This window comes from Beta vulgaris, chromosome 4 (genome assembly GCF_026745355.1).
Source record: "Beta vulgaris subsp. vulgaris cultivar EL10 chromosome 4, EL10.2, whole genome shotgun sequence".
Taxonomy (NCBI): Eukaryota; Viridiplantae; Streptophyta; class Magnoliopsida; order Caryophyllales; family Amaranthaceae; genus Beta; species Beta vulgaris.
In genome coordinates this window covers 51,248,364-51,274,468 of record NC_079205.1, presented here as the reverse complement: position 1 = coordinate 51,274,468, position 26,105 = coordinate 51,248,364, and the positions used below count along the sequence as shown (strand labels likewise).

Here is a 26,105-nt window from a genome sequence, read left to right as displayed (position 1 = left end):
TTAGATGCCATACACCAATTTGAAGGGGGGGAAAAAATAAGAAAACCAAATCAATCAAACTTTAGTCCACAAAAATCTGCCACCTTTATATCAGTAGCTTCTTGAGAGATATTAATAGAATCTCCTCTAAGACACTGTAAAGCTGCTTCAAACTCCTTATTTTTACTCTTCATCATCTGCAAAACGTTACCTAAGTTATATCACATTCGCGCAATCATTTCTAAGAAACAGTAATCGATTAAAGCTCTGTTCAGTCAATTTATTTTTACTTATAATAAGTTCAGATAAAATGAACTTAAAAAAAAAAAATTAGAGAAGTTCAGATAGAGTAGATTGAATAAAACAAATTAACTATGTTATACAATAAAATAAACTAGAACATAAGTTTATATGAGATAAGTTCGGATAAGATAAGTTTTGATAAAATAAAATAAGATAAGATAAGTTCAGATAAAATAAGATCAGATCACATATGATAAGATAAATTCAGATATAATAAGATAAAATAAACCAAAATAAGTTGAATCAAACAGATCCTAAGATACATTATCTTCCTCCAAATAATTTAGCAATATTAACTTTTGTATGATTACTAAAAAACTCAGGTAAAAAATATTAATTGTCAGAGTTTTGTGTTAGCAAACGTGAAACTTAAAGTAGAATGACTAATAACCTATTGAGTATTGAGGGAGTAATTTTCGTAAGTTGAAGTGAGAAGCACAAGGCTTTGTTTTCATTACTTACATAAAGAATTTCAATAAGAACAAGTTTAGTTTGACGCAAAATAATTATGTTAAGCAAAAATAAGATAATATTTAGCAACTAAATAAATGCTAAATTCAATAAAAAAAAGTTAAGTTCGTCGCAAAAAAGTTTAAGTCAAGGAAAAAAAAAGACATATTGACATCAACTCATTTTTACTTAACCGAAACTATTTTTACTAAATTGAACTTGTTCTTACTAAACTAAACTTATGTGTATTTATTTTTGATGGAGAATTGAACTTATTTTTACTAAACTAAACTTATGCGTATTTATTTTTATGGAATCTCTATTGATTTTTCTTCTATAATTCATTGAACTTTACTAAATTTACTTTTACTAAAACTGATAGTTGGTCTTGTAAGAGACCGCCTAATTTAACTTAAAATTAGGCACGACCTAAGTCCAATATTAAGAGGAGAACATGCCACTTTTTTTTAATATAATGACTAGTTTAATCTATTTAGGGACCAGGTTAATTTATTTCGTAACCAGTTTAATCTATTCATTGATGACATTCTTTAATCCATTTAGTGACTAGTTTAATCTATTTAGTGACTAATTAAATTTGTTCGGTAAAACTACCGAGTTATTTTTTTTTTTTTTTGAAATTATTTGTTGTAGTTCGATAATAAAGAAAAAAAAAGTAAGGGGAAGAGAAGGGATGACTAGGATAATGTTGGGTTAGAGTGAAATAGAATGGACTTGTTTGAAAAAATTCAGTCTTAAATTCGTCTAATTTTATGTTAAAATTAGACCAGCTATTCTAATAATTTATGCTAAACTTAAATTCAATAAAAACAAGTCAACCCTGTTTTTTTTTTTTTTTTTTTTGTGTGATCACACTCTTCAAATCAAGAGGGTGCTGACTGCTGATTTTAGTAGTCCACTTTTATGTGATTTGATGTAATATACTCGTACCAGCCATCTAGGGGATTCTGGAATGAAGAATAAGCCAATAATTTGCAGTAGGCTCGGAATAATTCCTGAAACATAAAGTTTAATGAGCTAAATATTGAAATTGAGAAAACTGAAATTAGTTTTTTATGAATAGACAGAAAATACCAATGAGAGCTAAAGTACGCCAAGTGATTACTAGTCCAATGAGAAACGCTGCTGAAGATCCTGTTGCTAGCATGAACTAAAATTGGATAGTAAAGCCGGGTTAAATTACCCAAACAAAAGGTTTGTTAGAAAGCAAATCTAATAATTGAGAGTATAAACAACAACTTGCAACAAAGTAGTCTTAGCCAATAGCCATTATATATAATGATGTATAACACTAACACCTCAAGAAAATAAAAAGCCAAAAAGGTCTATAAAGTGTTTAAAAACCACCAAAGTGTTTAATAAACGTCAAAGTATTGAACACATTTTTTCGTTACCCAAACATAGGGGTGTTAGAAAAAACTGAAGTAGCAGTGTAGCACAAACAATGAACTACCTAAAATCTTGTTTGGTTGTTTCCTCGATGCCGAGAAAAAAAAAAAAACGAACTAAACCAAAGACCAAGTTACTTATTAGGATATTTGATTATTATTTGGACTTAGTCTGTATTTAATAGAGACTGTTTTATTCTCTATATCTCTATTATATCTCTATTGTAGTATAAGCGAAGGGGAGCAACGACGTCCTCTTTTGAAATGCCTATTTTGCCCCCCTTCCCTTTCTAAATTAACAAAGGAATGTCAAAATCAAAATTGGCACTCAAAGAAAACTACTGAAAATTACTTTACAACACTCACTTACAAATTAAATCACTTAAAAGAAGAAACTTTATAAATCACTCATACAATTGAGAAAATCACGTTATAAAAAAATACGCAAATCACTCAAATATATAATTAAAAAACTTTATTAAAACTTAAAATTAGCATTATGAACCATTCACAATTAATGGTGGGTCATGATAAAAAAATAGAGGTGTACTGTATTTGTAGTGAAATTAGAATTTAGAAGTTAGACAAGAAAAAAAATTATTTTATTACTTTTTTATAGTGTTTCCTATATGTAATGAAACTTTTACATATATTTGGACCTATCTTTTTCTATTATATAATAGCAATTAATTATCAAGGTAAAAAGGTTTATGTAAAATGTCATTCAAGAATTAAAGTACAATATATCTCTATTATACTCCCTCCGTCCTCTATTAGTTTACCCCTTTCTTTTGCACAAAGTTTTAGGAGAAATAATGTTGTGGGTCATAAAAAGAAAGATTAACTATTAATTTATATTAAAGTTGAATGTATGTGTGATGAAAAATGTGTGGTCCCATTCCAAAAACAACAAAAAAAAAAGAAAGGGGTAAACTAATAAGGGACACTCTTAAAAGGAATACGGGTAAACTAATAGAGGACGAAGGGAGTATAAGGGAAGGGGGGAGCTATGGTGTCCCCGAATGAAGAGATTATGTTACCCCCTTCCCATTCTAAATTACAAATTCACTTACAAATCCAAGGGGACTTCAAACAAAAATACCAAAAATTTAATTATAACAATCACTCACAAGTCAACTAAAATCATAAAATTGTATAATTTGCGTTATGCAAATCACTAAAATGAGGAAACTTTAAGAAAACTTAAAAATTCACTTACAAACTACAACCTATGAAAAAATTGAGTTGAAATCAAAGTGTCCACTTTCTTTACAATTTATGAAGTACTGTACTTAATTCAAAAATCATCTAAAAAATTATAATATTAGAAATCATAAATAAATTCAGTAAAATTTCTATTCTTCGTAGAATTTAACTTTGAAAAGTAAAAAAAAAAAACAAAAAGAATGGTGAGAGACTTAAGTGACAGGATCTAAACCAATCAAATTTTGCAATTAAAAACAATTATACTTCGTATGTCTAATGTTCAAATATTGACTCTTATGCCGAACAAAATCGAGTTTCTGTTTGGAAAAAAATTCAAGCACGCATCGCGTGCAAAAAAAAATCTACTATATAATAGTGCAAGGCAACTCAAACAGGTTAGCCAATTATTCTCAATACTCATACATGGTATCACGAGCCTAGAATTTTAGAAATTTTTTTTGTTCTCTTCCGCTATTCTCTTTCTTCTCTTGGTTCACAATAACCGAGCCTCGGTGGTTTCCTTTTCTCTGGCAGCCTCCTTCTCCCATTGATAAACTTCATTGGGCCCGTATACAAGCCCACGTCGGAGGAGAGAATGACCACATAAAGGTTGGCAGGGTTCCATCCTAAAACCAATTGGTGATAGATGGAGTAACCCACCAATCTATATGTTAGTCATTCTCTTTCTAATTCTTCAATGTGGGACAATTATTCCTAACTCACATGTGGGCTTTACTCTTAACACTCCCCCTCACATGTGAGCCACCTTTAATCTTGCAATTTGGACAAGTCACAACATCCTCGCTGGGCCCTCTTTGGACTTCCAAAGTGAGGTCAACTGGGCCCCTTCTTGGGGCCATTGTTGAGCTTATTATGCTCCAAACCGATCTTAAACACCTTCCATCTTGCATTTCATAATGGGCTAGGATCGTTTGCTCTGATACCATGATAAATCTCGGTGTAAAGGGTTAATAGTATGGCTTGAATATTATTCATCAATAGGTAGACTATTTATACAAAACCTAAGGTAACATAAGATAGGAAACAATCTTCCTAAAAGATATACTATCATAACCATAAATTATTCACTAAATAATTTCTTAACATAATTAAACCTAAATATATTATTCTCTTAATAATATCAATATGGAAAATATATCATACATATATTTTCCAATACTCATTATGTTTTGTATCTCTAACACCCTCCCGCAATCGTAACGATAGTAATACGAATGTTGCGATTGGAAATTCGAGATTCACTGGGCTTGTGACACCGACTTCAAATTTTTTTTTTTGAATGATGAGAACGTTCATCTTTTCGAACCCATCAATCATCAACCAAACAGGAACATATGCTTTTCGAACCTGCAAATATAACATTACAACGAGAACAAATCTTCTTCTCGAACTCGTCGTATTTTGGTTTTTCCTGAGCAAAAACGTGCTCCAATCAAATATTGGTTTTTCAGAGCAAACCACACTCAAATCAATTAAAAACCTTGTCTCATGGCACAAGGAGAACCAATAATCCCTGTCCCACGACACAGGAGAGCTGAAACTTTTTGTGGAGGAATTTTATGGTTATAAACCAAGGAAATTAGGTGCTTGAAAAGAAAGTAAAACACCAACCAAGCCTTGTAACTTGGAACATAGCAGCCCGCAACATTACTTCATGAAGCAAGAGGGAAATTTTGGATGTGATCAAAGGTAATCAAGAATAAGTTAAAATATAAGATAGATGAGTTGATTCATCAAAGTACTACGTGCCAATGAATGAGGCAGAGGAAGTAGAAGAAAACCAATTATATTGGCAGCAAGTCCTTTTGTGGCATAAAAGACAGACTTGGAGCAAGGCAAATTAGATAAGTTGTCATCACTTCCCTTCAAACAAACAAAAATTAGGTGTCATCATTGCTAGAATTCGGCAAACCAAATTCACGGAGCCTAATTGATGTGTATTGTAGGAAAAAATTTACAAAAAATCAAGATTTGCGGAAGCGGAAAAAAAGATTATGTTTTTATGAGTGTCTGTGAATCCCGTCGATGGGATTGATGTGTCAACCCACCGGCAGGATATAATTTTCTTTGGACTATTTTAAGATCTAACCTGCTTTTGATACCATGATAAATTTGGTGTAAAGGGTTAATAGTATGGCTTGAATATTATTTATCAATAGGTAGAGTATTTATACAAAACCTAAGGTAACATAAGATAGGAAACAATCTTCCTAAAAGATATACTATCATAACAATAAATTATTCACTAAATAATATCTTAACATAATTAAACCTAAATATATTTTTCTCTTAATAATATCAATATGGAAAATATATCATACATATATTTTCCGATACTGATTATATCTCGTATCTCTAACACCCATGGTCGTCCCTATCACCATCGGCGCTCCCACAACAACCATAGGGCCTCTCACGCCTGTCCACCAGCAACGCCAACCGTAGCCCATGGCCTCGGCAGTGCCTGCGTCGAGCAGTTTCTTCAAAGATGCTCCTTCTCTCTTTGGCTCTTCGTATCTAAATCATTCTGCTGCCACCACGGCAACACTGCCTCAGCTAGGCGGCCTTTTTTAGGGCGTTTTTGCCCCTTAGTAGTTGGCCCACAACAGTCCTCTTGCGACTGCCTCTTCTTTGCGAGGCTCTTTAGGGCGTTTTCCGCCCGGTTTTGGTGCTTCTGCAAATCACTTTGCCACTCCAACGCCAACTTTCACCACTTCTATGATGCAACAATATACTTCTGCAAATCAATTTGTGAACAATGATATCACCCAGTTCGTCACGATAAAACTGACTACTCCCAAGGATTTTCTTGTATGGAAAATTCAGGTTACTTGTTTTTTTGTTGACGCATCAATTACTTGGCATTGTTTAAGGTACTGTTTTTATACCTTCTCCTAATTATGTTGATCATCTTGGCAATTCCGTTCCTAATCCGTAATTTCACGAGTATTTACGTGTTGATCAACAAATAAAACTTTGGTTATATGCTACATTATCACGTGATGTTATGCTTGATGTGCATGAATTACATTCTTTTGTGGAGATTTGGAATAGGTTAAAGTCACGACTTTTACATGCTAGTATGGCTCGGTCTATGGAATTGAAAGGTCGGTTGAGTCATATGAAGAAACCTAAACAGCAAACTATGGAAGCTTTTTTACTTGAAATAAAATTTATTGTCGACTCTTTAGCTGCTATTCAGTGTTCTGTGTCTCAATATGATCTTGTTGAGTATACTTTGTCTGCGTTGGATCGTGATCGTGATTATGATGCTCTTGTCACCATTTTGGTACAATTTCAAATGTCCTTGTCGTTTGATGATCTTCGCCCTAAATTGTTACAACATGAGCAATGCATCCAAGCAATGCGTGCTTACGATGAGACACCTACGACACATCTAGCATTAGTTGTCGTTCAGTCTGGTTTTCAGGGTCCCAATCATCTACCTCGGGTGGTTCGAACTCTAAAGGTTAAGGGGATGGAAAGAACAAAAATCGAAAGAACTGTAACAAAGGTGGTTGCAATAATAATGGAGGCCGTGGCAATGGAGGAGAGGGTGGTCATGGAAATGCAGGTCGAAATACTGGTATGGGTAATTTTTCTAACAAGTCATTGTTTGATTATTCTTGTGGTAATTATATTGCTAATGATTTGTCTTCAGCAGGGAGTAATCCTTCTAACGACAATCTAGCTACTACTCCTTCCCCAGATTCTTGTGGTCTGTGTTGGTATTCAGGTCATTAAGAAGCCTATTGCCCTTAGCGTTTCAATCACAATTTTGTGCCTTCCTCTCCTGATGGTGTCACACATGACCTAGTTGCACTGTATGTTGGTGGTGAAACAAACGACTTCGTCTGGTATCCGGATTATGGAGTTGTATCTCACATGACCTCTCAGGATGGTAAGTTATCTAATGTTGTACCTTCCAATGGTTCGAGTTATATTGTTGTTCGTGATGGCACAAGACTTCCCATGCATCAATAAACTAGGAAATGTGACTCTATCCTCCCCTAGACGCCCCCTTCTACTATCGAAGGTGTGTCATGTTCCCTAATTAAAACATAAAATGATGTCTGTTCACAAGTTGTGTCGTGATAATGATTGCGTCGTTTATTTTGACGAGTCTTCTGTTCATGTTAAGGACAAGACCATGGGGGAGGTTTGGTTGCGGGGAATCAGTAAGAATGGTGTATATCCTCTTCAGCCTCATATCATATGTTTAGAGTCGTCTTCCCAAGTCTACTCAGAGTCGTCTTTTCCTGCCTTCATTACAAGTAAGGAGTCTGGAGATGTTTGGCACGCCCGTCTTGGTCATACCTCTGCTAGAGATTTAGGAAATTTATGCTCAAACAATTTGATTTCATGTACTTCTACTTTTCACGATGATTGTATTCATTGAAAAGTTGGAAAAATACATAATTTACCTTTGAGTCTCTGACTTACCGTGCCCCTTATCCCTTATATTTGATACATAGTGATCTTTGGCAATCGCCAGTTAAATCGAATCAGTATTTTCACTATTATGTGATTTTTGTTGATGATTACTCGCGTTTTTCTTGACTATAGCCACTTAGATTGAAATCTGACGTTTATGTGACTTTCCTAGCGTTTCAAAAACTTGTTGAAAATTTGTTTAATTCTAGAATCAAGTTTTTCCAAAGTGATAGTGGATGTGAGTTTGATAACACACCTTTACTGCAACACTTATGTGACTCAGGTATTTATTTTCGAAAATCTTGTGCTAGAACTCAAGCACACAATGGTGTTGCGGAAAGGAAACATCGAACCATTACTGAAATGGCACGTACTATGCTTATTCAATTTAATCTGCCACTTCAATACTGGGTTGATGCGTGTTAAACTGCTTTCTATACGATTAATCGTCTTCCTATTAGGCATTGCAGGGTGTTTCCCCGTTTGCCAAACTTTTTCATCGTCCACCATCCTATGAGATTTTGAAATGTTTTGGTTGTGCTTGTTTTCCGTTGTTTTTAGACCCTAAAATCAATAAATTACAAGCTAAGTCAAAACAGTGCGTTTTTATTGGCTATGCGTCAAATTTTAAGGGTTATCGATGTCTTGATCCGCTTTTTGGAAAAGTTTAAATAAGTCGACATGTTTTCTTCCTTGAGCGTAAATCTCCTTACCACTCCATCGTGTCTTCCCAGTCCACTCCTTCGTCGAATGCCCATGCTTCCAAGCTCACGGCCTTGCTTCTGGGGTTTCCCACGACTAGTGTTTTCCCATTAGTGTCCTTTAGTGTGTCTTGTCCAGTCGTGTCCAATGCGTCCCCCCACTTCCCCATGCTTGGTGCCTCATGCGGTGTCTCGTATCTCTCATGATGTTGTGTCTCCATCCCTATCTGCTGCATCCGTAGCTACTCTCTCGAGTCCCTGGGCATTTTCTGTCAGCCCGTAGGCCACGCCTGCATCTCCTTCGGTAGTCCTTGCCTACACGCCAGCCCAGGCTCCATCCAGGCCTCGTCCGCCACCTTACCAGTCCCTGTGTCTTCCCCTTCTCCCATCGTCCCTTCTCCTAGTCGTCGTTCTAGTGTGTCGTCTCAAGTTGTCAACCCGTCTAATGTGCACCATATGACTACGCATCTAAAAGATGGAATTGTTCAACTTAAGACTCTCATGAATCTCAAAACGGATGTTGTTAACTTAGAATCGTCTAATTATAAACAAGCGTCTAAAGATTCCCGGTGGCAACAAGCCATGCGTGATGAGTACACGACATTAATAAAGAATGATACTTGGGAACTTGTGCCTCGCAAAAACAATTGAAACGTCCTTGGTTGTAAGTGGGTGTATAAGATTAAATATAATTCTGATGGTACTGTAGAGCAGGTATTGACTACTTTGAAACCTTTAATCTCGTTATTAAGCCTACTAGGGTTCACTTAGTTCTTACTATTGCTGTCACTTTTAAATGGCCTATTCATCAACTTGATGTCAAAAATGTTTTCCTTTATGGTTTTCTCAATGAGGAAGTCTATATGCAGCAACCTCTGGATTTTGAAAATCCTTTGAACCCTAATCATGTGTGTCGTTTGCGAAAATCCATTTATGGTTTAAAACAAGCTCCTCGAGCTTGGTTTTCTCGTTTCAGCAATTTCCTTTTATCTATTGGTTTCACGTGCAGCAGTTGTGACACCTCTATGTTCACTCTCAAATATAAGGTCATATTATCATTCTTCTGCTATTTGTTGATGATATTGTTCTTAGTGGTAGTTCCCTCTCTTGCTTCGAAAATTCATTACTGTTCTCTCCGCTCAGTTTGCTATGAAGGATTTGGGTGATTTGCATTATTTCTTAGGCATTCAGGTTTTACGTACCCCCAGGGTTTAATATTGTCCCAAAACAAAAATGTCGTTGATCTTCTTCGAAAATTTCATCTTCATAGTGTCAAACCCATACGTACTCCGGTTGTCTCTCGTGTCACCCTCTCTCTCTTAGATGGTGAACTTCTTGTTGGTCCTACAGATGATCGTAGTATGGTTGGTGCATTGCAATATTTGACTATGACTCATCCTGATATTGCCTATGGTGTTAATTTGGTTTCTCAATTTATGCATGCTCCTCGTACTACTCACCTTCATGCTGTGAAAAGAATTTTCAGGTATTTGCATAGTACATCTGATTATGGGTCATTTCTTCACAGTATTGGCTCGCCGACTGTGATTATTGCCTATTCTGATGCTGATTGGGCCGGTTGTCCTGATAGTCGGCGTTCTACTACTGGTTATGTTGTCTTCCTTGGGAAGAATTTGATCTCCTGACGCTCCAAGAAGCAACCTACTGTATCTAAGTCTTCCACTGAAATGGAATATCGTGTTGTTGCCTAGTGGCCTACACTGCAGCCGAAACAATTTGGCTACGTCAATTGTTTGCTGATTTAGGGTAATTTCATCGACGACCTACCATACTCTAGACAATGTGTCTGCTATGTATCTTACTGGAAATCCTATTCATCATGATCGTAGTAAGCACATTGGTGTTGATTATCATTTTGTTCGTAAGATGATTGCTAAAGGTGGCCTTCAGGTCAAGCACGTTCCGACACAGTCCCAAGTTGCTGATATACTCCCTCCGTCCTCTATTAGTTTACCCGTATTTCTTTTAAGGGTGTCCCTTATTAGTTTACCCCTTTCTTTTTTTGCTGTTTTTGGAATGGGACCACACACTTTTCATTACACATACATTCAACTTTAATATAAAATAATAGTTTCTCTTTCTTTCTATGACCCACAATATTATTTCTCCTAAAACTCTATGCAAAAGAAAGGGGTAAACTAATAGAGGATGGAGGGAGTATTTACTAAGGGTCTTTCTTCTGAGTTGTTTTGTAAACATCGCTCCAATCTATCCGTATTTACACCTCGTAAAGATTGAGGGGGTGTATTAGGGTATTTGAGTGTTATTTGGACTCTTAGTTTGTATTAAGTAGAGACCGTTTTATTATCTATATATATAATAGTGTCAGGCAACCTAAACAGGCCGGTTAGCCAATTATTCTCAATGCTCGTACATTACTAGTTATCATCTTTGTAATTTTTTTTTCGTTCTTTCCAAATATAGTAGGAAATAAATCAAGGAGTAACAATTAATGATGGGTCATTGGAATCACATGAGGTAGTTGTGAGGGAAAACGTTAAACTAAGAAGAGAAAAATAAAAATACACCCTAAAAAGAAAAACGGAAAAATAAAATAGACAAAGGTAATAATATTTTCTTGCGGTTTAGTAAAGATATAATTTCTTAATTTATAGTCTTCAAATTCTGGTTAAAACTTTAAAATGTTTTTATAGACCACAAAACAATGTCATTATATGTAATTTCGCTATGCTATATCCATTTTGATGTTTTTCAAAAATCAGGTTACACTTTGATGATCTTTAAATACTTATAGGCTACTTTCATGATTTAAAAAAGATTACTTCCGTGTTTTTTATTGTTTCACTTTGAATTTTACATTTGTTATTGAACAACTTTCACCATTTATATCTCTAATTGATTATTTAGGAAAATAATGAAAAGTTGATATATTAAAAAATTTAATTAAGACAATTCCAAATTTCCAATAACTGATTATATATAATTTTGTTTATACAATCCATATAGTAAGAAAAAATACATGATCAAAGTGGTGTGTGTCGTGAATATAATGAATAATGTCAAAGTTAGAGTGAAAAAACTAGTGAAAAAAAAAGAAAGCAGTACTTACAAGAACTTATCTTTATTATGATCCCTTACCACGTGTGTATATACAAATCTTCCTCGAAGATCTTTAGGTGTAAATTCAGCTACATATATGGGAGCCTGGGACAGCATATGACAAATATGCATAAGTTACTATTAAGCCATGTTCTTTTGGACTTAGTTTCACTTAAATTCAGTATTATTATTATTATTATTATTATTATTATTATTATTATTATTATTATTATTATTATTATTATTATTATTGTTATTATTATTGTTATTATTATTATTATTATTATTATTATTATTATTATTATAACAATAATATATAATTATTGTTATTACTATTATTGTTATTACTACTATTATTGTAAATTATTCTTGTTACTATTACTATTAATTATTATTTGTAATAGTTATTATTATTAGTATTAATTATTATTATTCTTATTATTGATTATTATTAATTATTATTAATATTTATTATTATTATTGTTTATCATTTACTATTATTATAATAATTATTCATTTATTATTATTATCATCAATTATTATTAATTATATTTATTATCATCAATTATTATTATTATTATTATTATTATTATCATTATTTATACTAATATTAATTATTACTATTGTTGTGATTATTATGATTATAATTATAATAATTACTTTTACTATTATTATTATTATTATTATTATTACTATTATTATTAATTATTATTTGTTAATTATTATTAGTAATAATAATTATTATCATTAGTATTAATTATCATTATTATTATTAATTATTATTATTATTTATTACTACTATTATTATTTATTATTATTATCATCATTTATTATTATTAATTATTATTATTATATATATATAATAATTATTAATATTAGTATTAATATTAATTTTTAATAATATTAATTATTATTATTATCATCATTATTTTTATTATTATTATTATTATTATTATTATTATTATTATTATTATTATTATTGTTTCAGTTCAGTTCAGTCCTTTTTAGTTCAGTTTACTTCACTTCAACTAAAATAAATTCAAAAGAACCGGACCTAAGACTCATCAAATTTGATGAATGATAAGAAAGAAAAAGGAATTGCAAAATTTGTGTACTTACAACATAGGCTGAAATGGCCATGGAATAACCCAACATGCATCTACCCAAGTCGAGCAACCAAGCATCCTTCATCAACAAATAAGAGCAAAGCAAACTATATCACAACGCGACTTCGACCATACAAGTTTCAACAAATTACTTCCTCATTCCATAATTATATTTTGGGCTACCAATCTCCTGGTGGAGACCAAAAAATTGGGGGCAAGAAAATCTCAGCTGTGGTATTTTTTAAATACTTCATCCGTAATAGAAAGAATACAGTAGTTAATAAACAGTTTATTACTAAAAATCAACCATATTTAAGGATTACCATAGGGGAATTTCCCTTTTTATTATATTTTGGAAATAATTTAAAAGATTCCCTTTACTTATTAATAGTTCAAGTCTCCAAGATTGCAAATGATCGCGTCAAAAAAAATATGATTCCAAATGAGAACAAAATTATGGGATAAAGGGAACGTTAGTTTAGAGTTTATGAAAAAATACCCCTCAATTTGTGCTATTAGTGCTTACTTAATACGTAATTTTTTTTCACTTTTAGTAGAGCTGATCAACTCTAGCCCGACCTGTTTTTGGGCGGGTTTGTGCAGAATATTTTGGCCCGCGATCGAGTCCGGCCCGGCCCGATGTTTTTAGCTTTGGGCAAGCGGAAAATGACTTTTTAGTCTATTTTTTTGGACCGACCCAATTTTGACCCAAAAAGCCCAATCATTTTGGCCCAAAACAACGGGCTTTAGTCACAAAATTTTGGCCCGGCTCAGCTCAACCAATGGGCAATTTTTTTAGGTGCGTACCAGCTCGAACCCGGCCTGGGCCGGTCCATGATCACCTCTAACTTTTTAGCTTCTCAAGACTGCATCTGCATGTATCATTTTTCACTAATAATTACCTTAAAACTCTCTGTATATAAATTTATAATTATAGAGTAGAGGAAGACTAAAGTTTCTAATACTAATAAACAGAATTAAATCAAAAAGAGAGAGGAATGAACCTGCGCCACTGATATGACAAACCAGCCAAAGATGTAAAATAAGTCACACAATTTTAGTGCCTGTTTTATTAAATGCCAAGCAAAGTTGATTCAACCACAAGTCCACAACAACAACAAAAAATGGAATTGCGACATTGTGAATTATTAGAGGTTTCAGGTTTGGGTGCAAAAACTTACACTTCTCCGACCAAGGTAATCTGCTAATTTGCCACATACGATAGCGCCAATTGCCCCTCCAATACTAGACATTGATCCAAATAGTGAATACTGCACATAAAAACATTCAAAGCTAATACTGTAGAGTACAAATGTTCAATATATACTTCTATTAAGTTTCGAATATAGTTGGAGTTAAATCTCAAATTTGGGCATCAAACTATCAACTTGTAAGACTTTAAAAATTAACCAGAATTCCGACTGCTTTAATATGGTAAATTACTCTTTTATAATTTTGATTGATTCTGATTTTTTAACCCTCTTAAATTCTCAATCTAGAGCAGAAGAGCACAATTACGCTCTATTTCTTTCAACAACTGTGAAATGCAACCTCAATTATACTCCCTCCATTTCATTTTAATCTACACACTTACACTTTTCAGCATGCCAATGCAAAACTTTGAGGACATATATCTTTAGTTTTGTATTTGTAAAAATTATAAAAAGTACATATTAATAAAATACATGTTATGATGAATCTAACAAGATCCCACATGACTATATTTTCATGCGCGTATAAATCACAAATGATGGTCAAAGTGAAATTTGTGAATAGTGTAAAATGTCAAAGTGTGTAGATTGAAATGAAACGGAGGAAGTAGTTTCTAGTCAAATTTCACCAATAAAGATTGCAAATGAAACTTGTAGTTTAGGCACTATTATATTATGAAACTTCTCAACAGTAAAGATTGCAATAAGACACGTAGTTTTATTTAGGCCCTATCACTTTCAAGTTTCAACGATGACATGAACACTTGTTGAGAAATGTAGTTTAATATGATACGTTGTAGACTTGTAATATAATATGGTTATCAAATGTTCTTTTATATAAAAAAATAGATGCCATAGGAGTAGGGATATGTATTCATCGAAGATGAAAGAAAGTTGGATATTTTTTAACTGATGTATATAGTGCGGACCAAAGGGGTGTTCAAAAATTAATAAAATAACAGTGGAACCATATCAAAATGGATATGTTCAAACTAATTTGGGACAAATAAAAAAAGAAATTTTTCAGACTATTCTTGAACATACATAGTATAAAATATCTAGAGTTTAAAATATCATTGCAAAGATTTAGAGGTGGCATGGGCCGCACCAGCACACGACCTGGCATGAGCCCGCTCAAGGGCCGACCCGTTGTCCACTACGTGGTCGTGGGCCCTACCTGTTGGGTATATGGCATGATATGGAGCTCATGGAGGTGTATGGGTGTGGAGATGAGGTTGCGTAGAAGGAAAACGTCATTTGGGACATAAGGCTAACTTTGAATGCACATATCTTTTAATATATAAATGATTTTGAGGTGATTCAAATTGAAGGTGATAGCTTGTTCCAAGAGCTTTCCAACGATAGGTCAAATGTCCAATTCCGCTGAGAAACGAGAAAGTTATGACTGTTTCACGAAGAACTGACGAAACTATTTCTTCTGCATCTCGCCTGGGCAGGTCGGGCGGATTTCGCCCGGGCACTTTATGTGGGGCGCACAAGCAGTTTTGGAAAAGTGAAATTCCGCCCGGTCGGGCGGATTTCGCCCGGGCGGTTCGGCGTTTAGTCCGGAAAACGCGTTTTTGATGCGGGAGTATAAATAGAAGCCCTAATACGTCTTTTATTGTAACCCTAAATTCATTATTCATCATTATTCACATATTAGAGAGAGAAAAAGCAATAGAGAGAGTTCTTGGAGTGCTTTTGTAATCTTTCTTGAATATTCATCGATTCCTAGTGCATATTCGTGGTTTTTCTCCCAGTTCTTGGGTTTCCACGTAAAAGTTCTTGTGTGTTCTTTTCTTGCTTTGTTATTTGTTGTTCTATTATTGTTTGCTATTATTTCTAGATTGATAGTCAATAGGACTTACAAGTGGTATTAGAGCTAGGTTGGCTTATTGTCTAGATCTAGAATAATTAACAATGGAGGACAAAGATTAGAATTGAGAAGTTTGATGGGAACAGATTTTGGATATTGGAAGATGCAAATAGAAGACATCTTATATCAAAGAAATTTATCAACCTTTGTCTGAAAAGCCGATGAATTGAGAGGCTAAGTGGAAGGTACTGATAGCAGGCACTAGCGGTGGTGCGTTGACATTGGCTCGGACTGTGGCGTTCAATGTCAAGGATATCAAAACAACGGCGGATTAATCAAAGCCTGTCAGATATGTAAAGAAGCCCTCGCAATGAATAAGGTATATCTGATGCGTCGTTTTTTGTTTAGAATGAATATGGTAGTTCTGCTGCTGAACATATTAATGAATTTAATTCATTAATAAGTCAGTTATCTTCGGTTAATATTGTCTTTGAGGATGAAGTGAAAGCCCTAATTTTGTTGTCCTCTTTACCTACTGCTGGGAAACTGTGTAACTGTGTTAGTAATTCTTTGGTAAAGAAAAATTGGTTTATGATGTTGTCCGTGATCTGATTTTGAGTGAGAGCATTCGAAGAAAGGAGAGTGGAGAATCATCTGGAGCATACAGATGGAGGAGAAAAGGGAGGAACTTTCAGGAAAAATCGGAGTCAAGGGGGGACTGGAGTAAGTCAAAAGGCAGGGCTAGTGTTTCTTATTGGGGGTGTGGTAATGAAGGACATTAAAGAGAGATTGTCCTAAGAAAGTGAATGGGAAAGGGAAAGAAGGTTCAAGAAAGTGATGATGAAAAGATGCATCAACTAACTTGATTTCGGAGTACGATTCCGATGCTTTGATGGTAAGCATGGATGATCAGGAAGAGTTGGTTGGGTGCTCGGGATCATGGGTCTTGGATTCGGGTTCTCTCATCATTCCTCACCATGCAAGGAGTTGTTTCGGAATTTAAATCCGGAAAACTTGAAAAGGTCTACTTGCGGATGGCAAGGCAGTGGAAGTCATGGGGAAAGGTGATGTGAGTGTGAAACTCACTCATGGTGGCTCTTGGAGTTGAAGAATGTCAATTTATCCCAAGGTTGAAGAAAAGCTTGATATCGGTAGCCCAACTTGCTACATCGGGTTACAAGGTTGTGTTTGATGGTGGTTCTTGGAAGATTGTCAAGGGAGCATGATCATAGCTCGTGGGACAAGGAGTGGAACACTTTACACCATGGGGAGCACATAAAGGGTCCGGAATTGGGATGAGAACTTCATGTAAAGTGTCGTTTGGTCGGAAAACTATCGATAGTGGGCTAAGGGATGAGAACCGTGGTGGAGCGGTATCCCGGTGGCAAATTGACCGGTAAGCGCACAAGGTGAAGGACGGCACACAAGCATGTAGTGCCGGAAATCCTAAGTGGAACAAAGGGTGTATTGTTCGAGTGGGAGCAATGTGAGTTTGTTTTTGGAACAATGAGAAGCTTCTTTGGCTTAGGTGGTAATTGTTTTATTGAAGTTTGATGAGACTTTAATGTGCTTCTTTGGTTGGAGAGGAAGTGGTTATTTTTCCTTAGTTGTAGAGGAAGGGATCTTCATTTGGTTGTGCTTGTCTCTAAGGTGATCCGACCTCCGGTAGGAGAGTGTGTAGGTTCATGGAGTGATGGTGCAATGATTTGGAGGTTAGTCATTAAGAATCAAAGTCGTGTAGACTTTGATGTCTTTTGTATTGGAGTTGGTGCAAACTTCAATGTCAGTTTCCTTGGTGTAGAGGAGATATGTTGTCATGGGATGCTTGAGCTATGCCATGGTTTGGACACGACTAGAGACTGCTTTTGCAGTGGGAGTTGTGTGTAGGAGTTGAGATGAATGAGAGGATGATGAAGGTATAAAGTTTTCTTCACTTACACCTATCTCCAAGTGGGAGATTGTTGGGCATATGGCATGATATGGAGCTCATGGAGGTGTATGGGTGTGGAGATGAGGTTGTGTAGAAGGAAAACATCATTTGGGACATAAGACTGACTTTGAATGCACATATCTTTTAATCTATAAATTATTTTGAGTTGATTTTAATTGGAGGTGATAGCTTGTTCCGAGAGCTTTCCAACGATAGGTCATATGTCCAATTTCGCTCAGAAACGAGAAAGTTATGACTGTTTTACGAAGAACTGACGAAACTGTTTCTTCTGCGTCTCGCTCGGGCAGGTCGGGCGGATTTCGCCCGAGCACTTTATGTCGGGCGCGCAAGCAGTTTTGGAAAAGTGAAATCCCGCCCGGTCAGGCGAATTTCGCCCGGACAGCTCGGGCGGTTCGACGTTTAGTCCGGAAAACGCGTTTTTGATGCGGGAGTATAAATAGAAGCTCTAATACGTCTTTTATTGTAACCCTAAATTCATTATTCATCGTTATTCACATATTAGAGAGAGAAAAAGCAATAGAGAGAGTTCTTGGAGTGATTTTGTAATCTTTCTTGAATATTCATCGATTCCTAGTGCATATTCGTGGTTTTTCTCCCAATTCTTGGGTTTCCACGTAAAAGTTCTTGTGTGTTCTTTTCTTGCTTTGTTATTTGTTGTTCTATTATTGTTTGCTATTATTTCTAGATTGATAGTCAATAGGACTTACACTACCACAATCAAGAAATCTTATTTCCAGCCCATCCTGGCACATCCCGCCTATGGATCGACCCGCGGGTCGAATGCCCCTTTTCTTTGTTTTTAGTCTAAAATTGCCAAAAAAAACAGGTTAGGCACGAGCGCGGCCCGTGGGCTTGGGTCTGGGTCAGGCTGTGGACTAAATTAAAAATTTCAGGTCCAGCCCGACGCGGCCCGTCATTCATGGACTCGAACCTGGCCCGCCGGTGCACAAAGTCCACTGGCCAAACCCGTGAACAGGCCCGGCCCATACCCAAATCTACAAGGATTACATTAAAATAATTTAAAATACTTTTTAACTTTTTGAAGTGTATCATATCATCGTTTTCCAAACAGAAGATTACTGAAAATTATAGTTGGAGCTGCATTAAGTATGAGGAGCTAGCTCATGTGGTAGAGCACTCCCCTCTGATCCTTGAGGTCTGGGGTTCGATCCTTACCCCCAACATTATGTTGGGGTATTTCCTTTGCATGTTTTACCAGCCAATGTGCTGGTAGCTCCTACAAGGCAAGTAGCCTTGGTAGGGGTTAGCCATTGGGCTGACTTAATTTCCCAATCACAAAAAAAAAAAAAAATGGTTTTTTCACCAAATACCCCTAACAAATCAGAAAATTCACAATATACCCTCAATGTTTCAACAATTCACCATATACCCCTGACTTTTCAAAACTGTGCACCAGATGCCCTTTTTCTAACGGATGTTAAGTGACCGTTAGCTTTATTTACGATATTGCCACCATTAACTACTAACCCTAAGATCCTAATACCCTAAACATAACTCTAATCCTAATTATAACCCTAATCCTAAACCCTAACACACCCATAATCCTAAGCCCGTGACAGCCCAGCCCCACCCTCCCCCCTCCCATCCAGCTCAGCCCCCACCCCTCCTCCTCCACTCTACTCCACCGCCACAGCCCCCACCCCTCCCCTCCCCGTAGATTTCCTACTCCACCGCCGCTGCCCCTCCTCACCCCTCGCCGTCGATTTCCTCCTCCTCCTCCCCCTCCTCCCCGTCGATTTCCTCCTTCTCATCCCCATCGATTCCTCAGCCGCCATCCTTCCCCTTCGATTTCTCGCGAAACGGTTCACGCGCATTCCCCAGTCCCCTTCTATCGCTTCAATCTTCATTTTCCTCCTTTGAAGCTCTCAACAATGGCGGAATGTCCCGAAAAACACCACCTCGTAGCCCAAAAATTTGAAGAACTCCCCCCTGAAAAACACCACTCGTCGTTTGGTCTGCGTTTTTTCAGCATTGAAGGGGAGGGTGGTGGTGGGGGGGGGGGCTTTTGAATTTCTGGACTACAAGGGAGGGGGAGGGGAAGGGGGTGGCTTTCGATTTTTTGGGGTACGGGGTTGGGGGTGGGAGGGAGGGGAGGGTAGGCGCTGCGACGTAGGGGAGACGAAGGGGGGATGCGGTGGTGGAGGGGAGGGGGAGGGAGTACGGCTGTGGGTGGGGGTTGGGCCTGGGGGTGGAGGGGTGGTGGGCAGGGTGGGTTAGGGTTTGGGGTGAGGGTTTAGGTTTAAGATTAGGGTTAGGGTTAGGGTTAGATTAGGGTTAGGGTTAGGGTTAGGGTTAGATTAGAATTAGGGTTTTGGATTAATAATGGCAAAATCGTAAATAAAACTAACGGAGAAATAACGGACGTTAAAAAAGGGTATTTGGTGCGCAAAAATGAAATGTCAAGGGTATATGGTGAATTGTTGAAACATTAAGGGTATATTGTGAATTTTTTGATTTGTCGGGGGTATTTGGTGAAAAAACCGAAAAAAAAAATAATTGGAGCTGCTTTTAAAAAAGTTAAAACAATGAGGCGTAATTGCCACGATGAGTCGATGACTATTTACCAAATACCCTGGTGAACTGTACACTCTAGTCTATCATAAACTCATACAACCAAGACTATTTTTTAGCTTTTATGACAAACTCCTTTATAGTTTTGATTGATTATGATTTTTTAACCCTCGTAGCTTCTTAAAATAGAGCGCAACTAAGACATATTACTTTCAACAATTGCAAAAATCAACCCCTATTCCAGTTTTTGGTATGACATATTCTAAAATCTAACTACTATAAAAATATATAAAATAACTTTTCACAAAATCCTTGTATAAGTGTTACATCAAATTTAATTTTTACTTGTTAGAGCGTGTCATGTCATCGTTTTCTGGTTGGAATTTCGTTGAAAATTATAATTGAAGCTGCTTTTAAGAATTGGTAATAACAATTATGCCTAATTGCTATTTGCTACAAGCCTACAATTATTATTTATCAAAGTTGTATGGTATAAGTTATGTTAATTGTTTTGTAGCACCCGAGACTATCTTGGAGCTCATTACTCATTTGTTACTCAATTGGAACTATACAAATGGACTATACCTAAAAAAAAGTCACTGGGTATACAATAATTTTATTGTAGACTACTTATTTTTAACCAAAATGTATCATTTCAAAGTAAAAATAGATAACTTTTCAAGTCTATTAGGATCATTTCTAAATGAAAGGTACTTTTTTACCTAAAACAAATCATTTGTATGTAATGAAAATGACTCGTATAAAACAAAATGTTACTTCATCTGATAAATATAAAACGATTATCTCTATTATATAATGGAAGGGGGGAGGAAGATGGTGTCCTCATTTGGAAGTACTAAATTACCCTTAATGATCTAATGGAATAGAAAAGTTACAAAAGAAAACAATTTAAGAATCATTTCTCATTTGAACTTGCGATTTAAAACAAGTTAAAAATGGTAGTGTCAAATATTTCCATTAGATAATTAAACGAACATAATATCTTCACTTTTTTTTATAAGAGAATATGGTATACATGACGTTCACCTGAAAATTTTGAAACACTCACTACCTTTGATACTCTTTAATTCAATCACACAATATTAATATTAAAAATTACTCACAACCTTTATTAGTTTTTTATATTGCCAAATTAATATATCTAAATTCATCTAACTATTAATCTTTGACATTTTAATTGTAAGCATAGTTATAGTACGAATGGAGTATATATAATAATTTCGCCAAATGTATCCCTTTAAAATGATCACTTGGTTAATTGCAACCTTTTCATTTCAATATCTTCAATTGCTGCCTCAAATAAAGCAAACAATTTTAAGTTGTTACCCAAAAGGCATGAAGATACGTTGGGTTTAGACTGCAACAACTTTAAAAGTGTTTGGTTTATTTGAGGTTGTAATTTGAAGAGATTGCAATCAAAGGGTTGCAATTAACAAATTGATTACTTTGAAGAGATGCATTTAGCAAAAAAAAAAATCTATAATAAAGTACCAAGTTTTGAAATCAAAGCACGCATCGCGTGCATATAAGACTAGTTTCTATATAAGTGATTCATCTAGTTAAAAAAGTTATCGTACTCTCAATAATTTATCGCGTAACCATCTTTTATTCAAAAATATGTATATGGAAAGAAACAAGAGTTACCTCAGCCGTTGAAAGATTAAGTTCTTTCATGACTTCAGCTTGCACAGGTGATGTATATGCCACCTGTAATTTTTATATCCACTATATTAGTCAATTACCATATATTTCAATTTTTCACCTCTGTCCGCAGCCAAATTCACATTAAAGTTTCTAGTGAATAATCAATAATGTATAAAAACAATTGATTATAATAATACAACTTTTATGATTAATTTTTATAAGTCAATATTTCAATTATTGTTGAAATATGCAACCTTTTGGGGTATTTGCTTTTAATAGGCTTGACGTGTTGATAATCAATTTGTTTGGTAAGCCTCGCTTTCCAGCTTGTTTCATTATTCCTTTTTCTTTTCTCTATGTCCCTACTTCTATGAAAGAGTTAATGTTTAAGGTCTTGTTTGGTTGACAAAATAAATCATGGGAAGTGCAAATTCCTAGAAAGTAGAAGTATATGAACTTGTTTGGTTGGCAAAACCATGGGAATTTGCACTTCCTATGAAGTTTTACTTCCTCCAAAATGGAGGAAGTTACTTACCTAGGGGTTATTTCCCATTATCAACCAAACATAATTTTACACTTTTTAGGAATTTCAAATACATGGAAAAAATAACTTCCTATATACAACCAAAAAGGCCTAAGATGATTTTAAATCATTTTAAATAGGGTATAAAGGTTACATCATTCAAGAATAATTAAAAGGTTGGTTTATTAGAAATTAATCGGTGAAATGTTGTATTATTATAATCAATTATTCTTAATGTATATCTAATTAATGGTCACTTATACTATTTTAATAGTAATTAGATCTTTTGTGGATGTAAACTAGCTAAAGTTTTGGTTAAAGTTTCGGGAGGTGGTGCCCAAAACTTGGAATCAAATCCCAACTACATCGTTTTCCTTGTAGCTCTCTCGCTCTTAGTGGATTATTAACCTTAAATCCAAATGAAGAAAGATGAGATATAAATCAAAACATGTGATCTCAAATTCTCAATCCGAAAATTATGATAATTGGATTTGCATGCTTGCTTACAAATGGAATGAGTGAATGCATTATTATAAGATAGAAGAATGAACTTACAATATAACCCAAGGAAAAAGAACCCAAAAAGGCAATGAAAGCAGAGAAAAGTAGCATAGGAGTGATAGACGACGTCGTATGATGAATTGCTGAATCTCCAGTAAATTTATGCAGCTTCTCATTGCTTACATTCTCCTCATTAGTATTCGAAAGAAGTTGGACTCTTATTTCTTCCTTCATTTTTCTGTCTTCTGCCAAACAACAAGCAAATGAACTATACTTTCTCTTCTTTTTCAGGAAAAAAGATGGATATAACTATTTGTTAATTCTTTTTAACTGTTTGGACATTTTGAAAGAGTTAGGTACCATTTGTGGCTATAAGCAAAATAGCCAATGCAAAATCCTTGTCAGATCATTGATTATTTTCGGGCCCATCGATTAGCATTTAGCAGGAGGCCCAATCTTTATCTCTTCTTTATTATAATCTTTTGGGTGACTGTGAAGTTAGGTTTGTCAGTGCCCAGTGGAGGTTACTAGATCGAGGAATGATAAACCTCTTTTTGTTAGATGTTTGCAAACATCTAGCAGGGGTAAAACTGTCAATATATATAGGAAATAGTTGTCAGTCAAACAAAAAAGTTATCTCGAAAATTGCAAAGTGTCAGTCAAACCAAAAAGTAGTCGTGAAGATTCCGATGCTAAAAAATAGTGTTCATGCTACTAAACTAGTGTTCGTGTAACTAAAAATATTGTTCATGCAACTAACAAATAGTGTTCATGAAATATAAAATAGTGTTTTATTTATCTTCTATTTCATGGGACCCATATCACCAAAAAGTTATCTCGAAAATTGCAGAGTGTCAGTCAAACCAAAAAGTAGTCGCGAAAATTCCGATGCTAAAAAATAGTGTTCATGCTACTAAAACTAGTGTTCGTGTAACTAAAAATAGTGTTCATGCAACTAACAAATAGTGTTCATGAAATATAAATAGTGTTTTATTCCTCTTTATCTGCTAGATGTTTGCAAATATTTAGCAAAAAGAGGTTTGTCATTCCTCTTACTAGATCTGTGGAAAAACTGCGTAACTCGGTGCGAAAATAATATACTACCCGAAATTTATAAAAGGAAAAAACTTTGTCTACTTAAGCTATGTTTAGTTCACCTGAAATTTTTTGATCTGAATTTATCTGTTCTGATCTAAACTTATTTTTTCTTATATGGTCTGATCTGATTTACAAGATCTTATTTTTTATAAAATTTATTATTACTATTATATTATTACTTTGTAATTCACTATTATGCAATAAAATGAAAATTATGGCTAACGGAAGTTCCTATCGTGATGTTGCTGATCGATTTCAACATTCAATTGCAACAATTGTTGGTTTCTATTTTAAACAAGTATTGAAAGCAATGGTTCATATGTCTACTAAGATCATAAGACCATATCAAGATTTGAATGAAGTGCCTGCACAAATAGTGCAAAACCAACTATATTGGCCATTCTTTAAGGTAACACTTCACACCATCTTATAATTTTACACTGCATTACTTGCATATAATATCTTCTATCTAGAATGGCAATAATGCATTATTTGTTGTCATGCTTTAAGGATTGTGTTGGAGCTCTAGATGAGACTCATATAAATGCACTTGTAAGCGACAATGATGGTAGTAGCATTTCGGGGACGCAAATTAAGGAAACAAAACGTCGAATGTTTTGGCTGCATGTTCGTTTGATAGATTATTCACTTTCGTCAATGTTGGATTTGAAGGGAGTGCTCATGATATCACAGTTTGGAGTCATTGCATAAGTGAACCAAAATTACAATTTCCACATCCCCCTGCAGGTATGAATTAGTAAAAAAGTTTGTTTTACTGCAACTATGATATAAGAAAAAAAATATTTACATTCTCATTTTTTTAACAGGAAAATACTATTTGGTAGATGTTGAATATCCAAATACTATTTGATACTTGAATCCATTTAAAGATAAAAATATAAGATATCATATTCCCCAAATTTCAAAATGGCCCACTCCAGAAGGCATGTTAGAAAACTTTAATTATCGTCACTCATCTCTCCGTACTACAATTGAAAGATGTTTTGGAACCCTTAAAAAGTGATGGAAAATATTGTCAAACATGCCGAATATGGATGTCCTGTATCAATTGGCTATTATGGTTTCTGCATTCACACTCCAAAATTTCATCCAATTATATGAGTTGGATATACCGATTTCAAGGACCGTAAATATTACACCAAGCTAAGTAGAGCAGATTGTGATATATTCAATGACTTGCGCAACAAAAAAAATGGATAGGGTGCAACTTCAAATAACTAGAGAGATTTGAAATTCGGTAGTAAGAGGTATATCGAATCTAAATTTATAATTTGTATCTCGCACTTAGCTTATTTTGAATCTAATCCGAACTTAATATTTTATATATTTCTTATTTTCACAACAAGAATGCGTGTATTTAGCGTCTGCCTTTAGCGTCCGTCTAACAAAGCCGACGGTATACGTCGAAATACCGTCCGATTTCCAATCAGACAGTAAATAGCGTCTGATTTACCGTCCGTCTATATATCAGACGCCACTTAGCGTCCGCTAAAGGACATTAGCGTCCGATTTTGTGGCAGACGTAAATTAGCGTCCGTTAGGCGGACGGTAAAGTCCCTAAGCGGACGCTAATGGCGCGGATATACTAAGAATACTTCGTCCCTTCCTAGAATTTTTCGACCACACACCTTCACCAAATCGCTACAACGAAAAACCTAACCTCCATATTTCGCCGGCGAATCTCTACCTCCTGTCGCCGGACACTCCCACCGCTGCCGGACTCGCGACGCCGCCGCACTCGCTGCTGCTTTCTCTCTCTCTTCACGTGGCGCCGTTGCTTTCTCTCTCTCTCTTCACGTGGCCTACGGCTGAAGCCCATCACCGGCGCCCCGCCGCTGTGCGCGCCGCCGCCACCTTTTCTCTTTCTTCTACAGTGGTTTAAGGTATGGATTTATACTTTAGTTTTGTTGATTTTTGGCTTGAATTTCTTGTTGTTAATTGGGGTTTTGGTATTTTTGATGTATAGTTGTTGTTGTTGATAGTGGTTGTTGTGGTGTGTGATGATTGTTGTTGTTGTTGTTGTTGTTGTTGTTGTTGTTTTTAATTGTATTGTTGTTGTTGTTTAGTAAATTTGTTGTTGTTTTTAATTGTATTGTT

At 35.2% G+C, this 26,105-nt stretch overlaps 1 protein-coding gene across 3 annotated transcripts in view; it reads right to left on the bottom strand.

Moving 5' to 3' along the window:
• The window catches only part of LOC104891041 (sugar transporter ERD6-like 5), a 36,941-nt gene extending 13,699 nt beyond the window's left edge, over nt 1–23,242 (bottom strand). Inside the window, exons 1-9 of one of the 3 annotated variants that reach the window (XM_048643285.2) lie at nt 22,944–23,242; nt 21,866–21,928; nt 13,872–13,961; nt 13,695–13,754; nt 12,704–12,769; nt 11,624–11,689; nt 1,828–1,903; nt 1,684–1,748; nt 84–176 (exon numbers count right to left, since the gene is read on the bottom strand). In XM_048643285.2, coding sequence (XP_048499242.1) covers nt 84–176; nt 1,684–1,748; nt 1,828–1,903; nt 11,624–11,689; nt 12,704–12,769; nt 13,695–13,754; nt 13,872–13,961; nt 21,866–21,928; nt 22,944–23,123 — 759 coding nt within the window. In that variant the 5' untranslated portion in view covers nt 23,124–23,242. The remainder of the gene's footprint in view (nt 1–83; nt 177–1,683; nt 1,749–1,827; nt 1,904–11,623; nt 11,690–12,703; nt 12,770–13,694; nt 13,755–13,871; nt 13,962–21,865; nt 21,929–22,943) is intronic. The other 2 variants (XM_010676684.4, XM_048643286.2) reach the window with 2 other exon arrangements.
• Nucleotides 23,243–26,105: the final 2,863 nt, after the last annotated feature.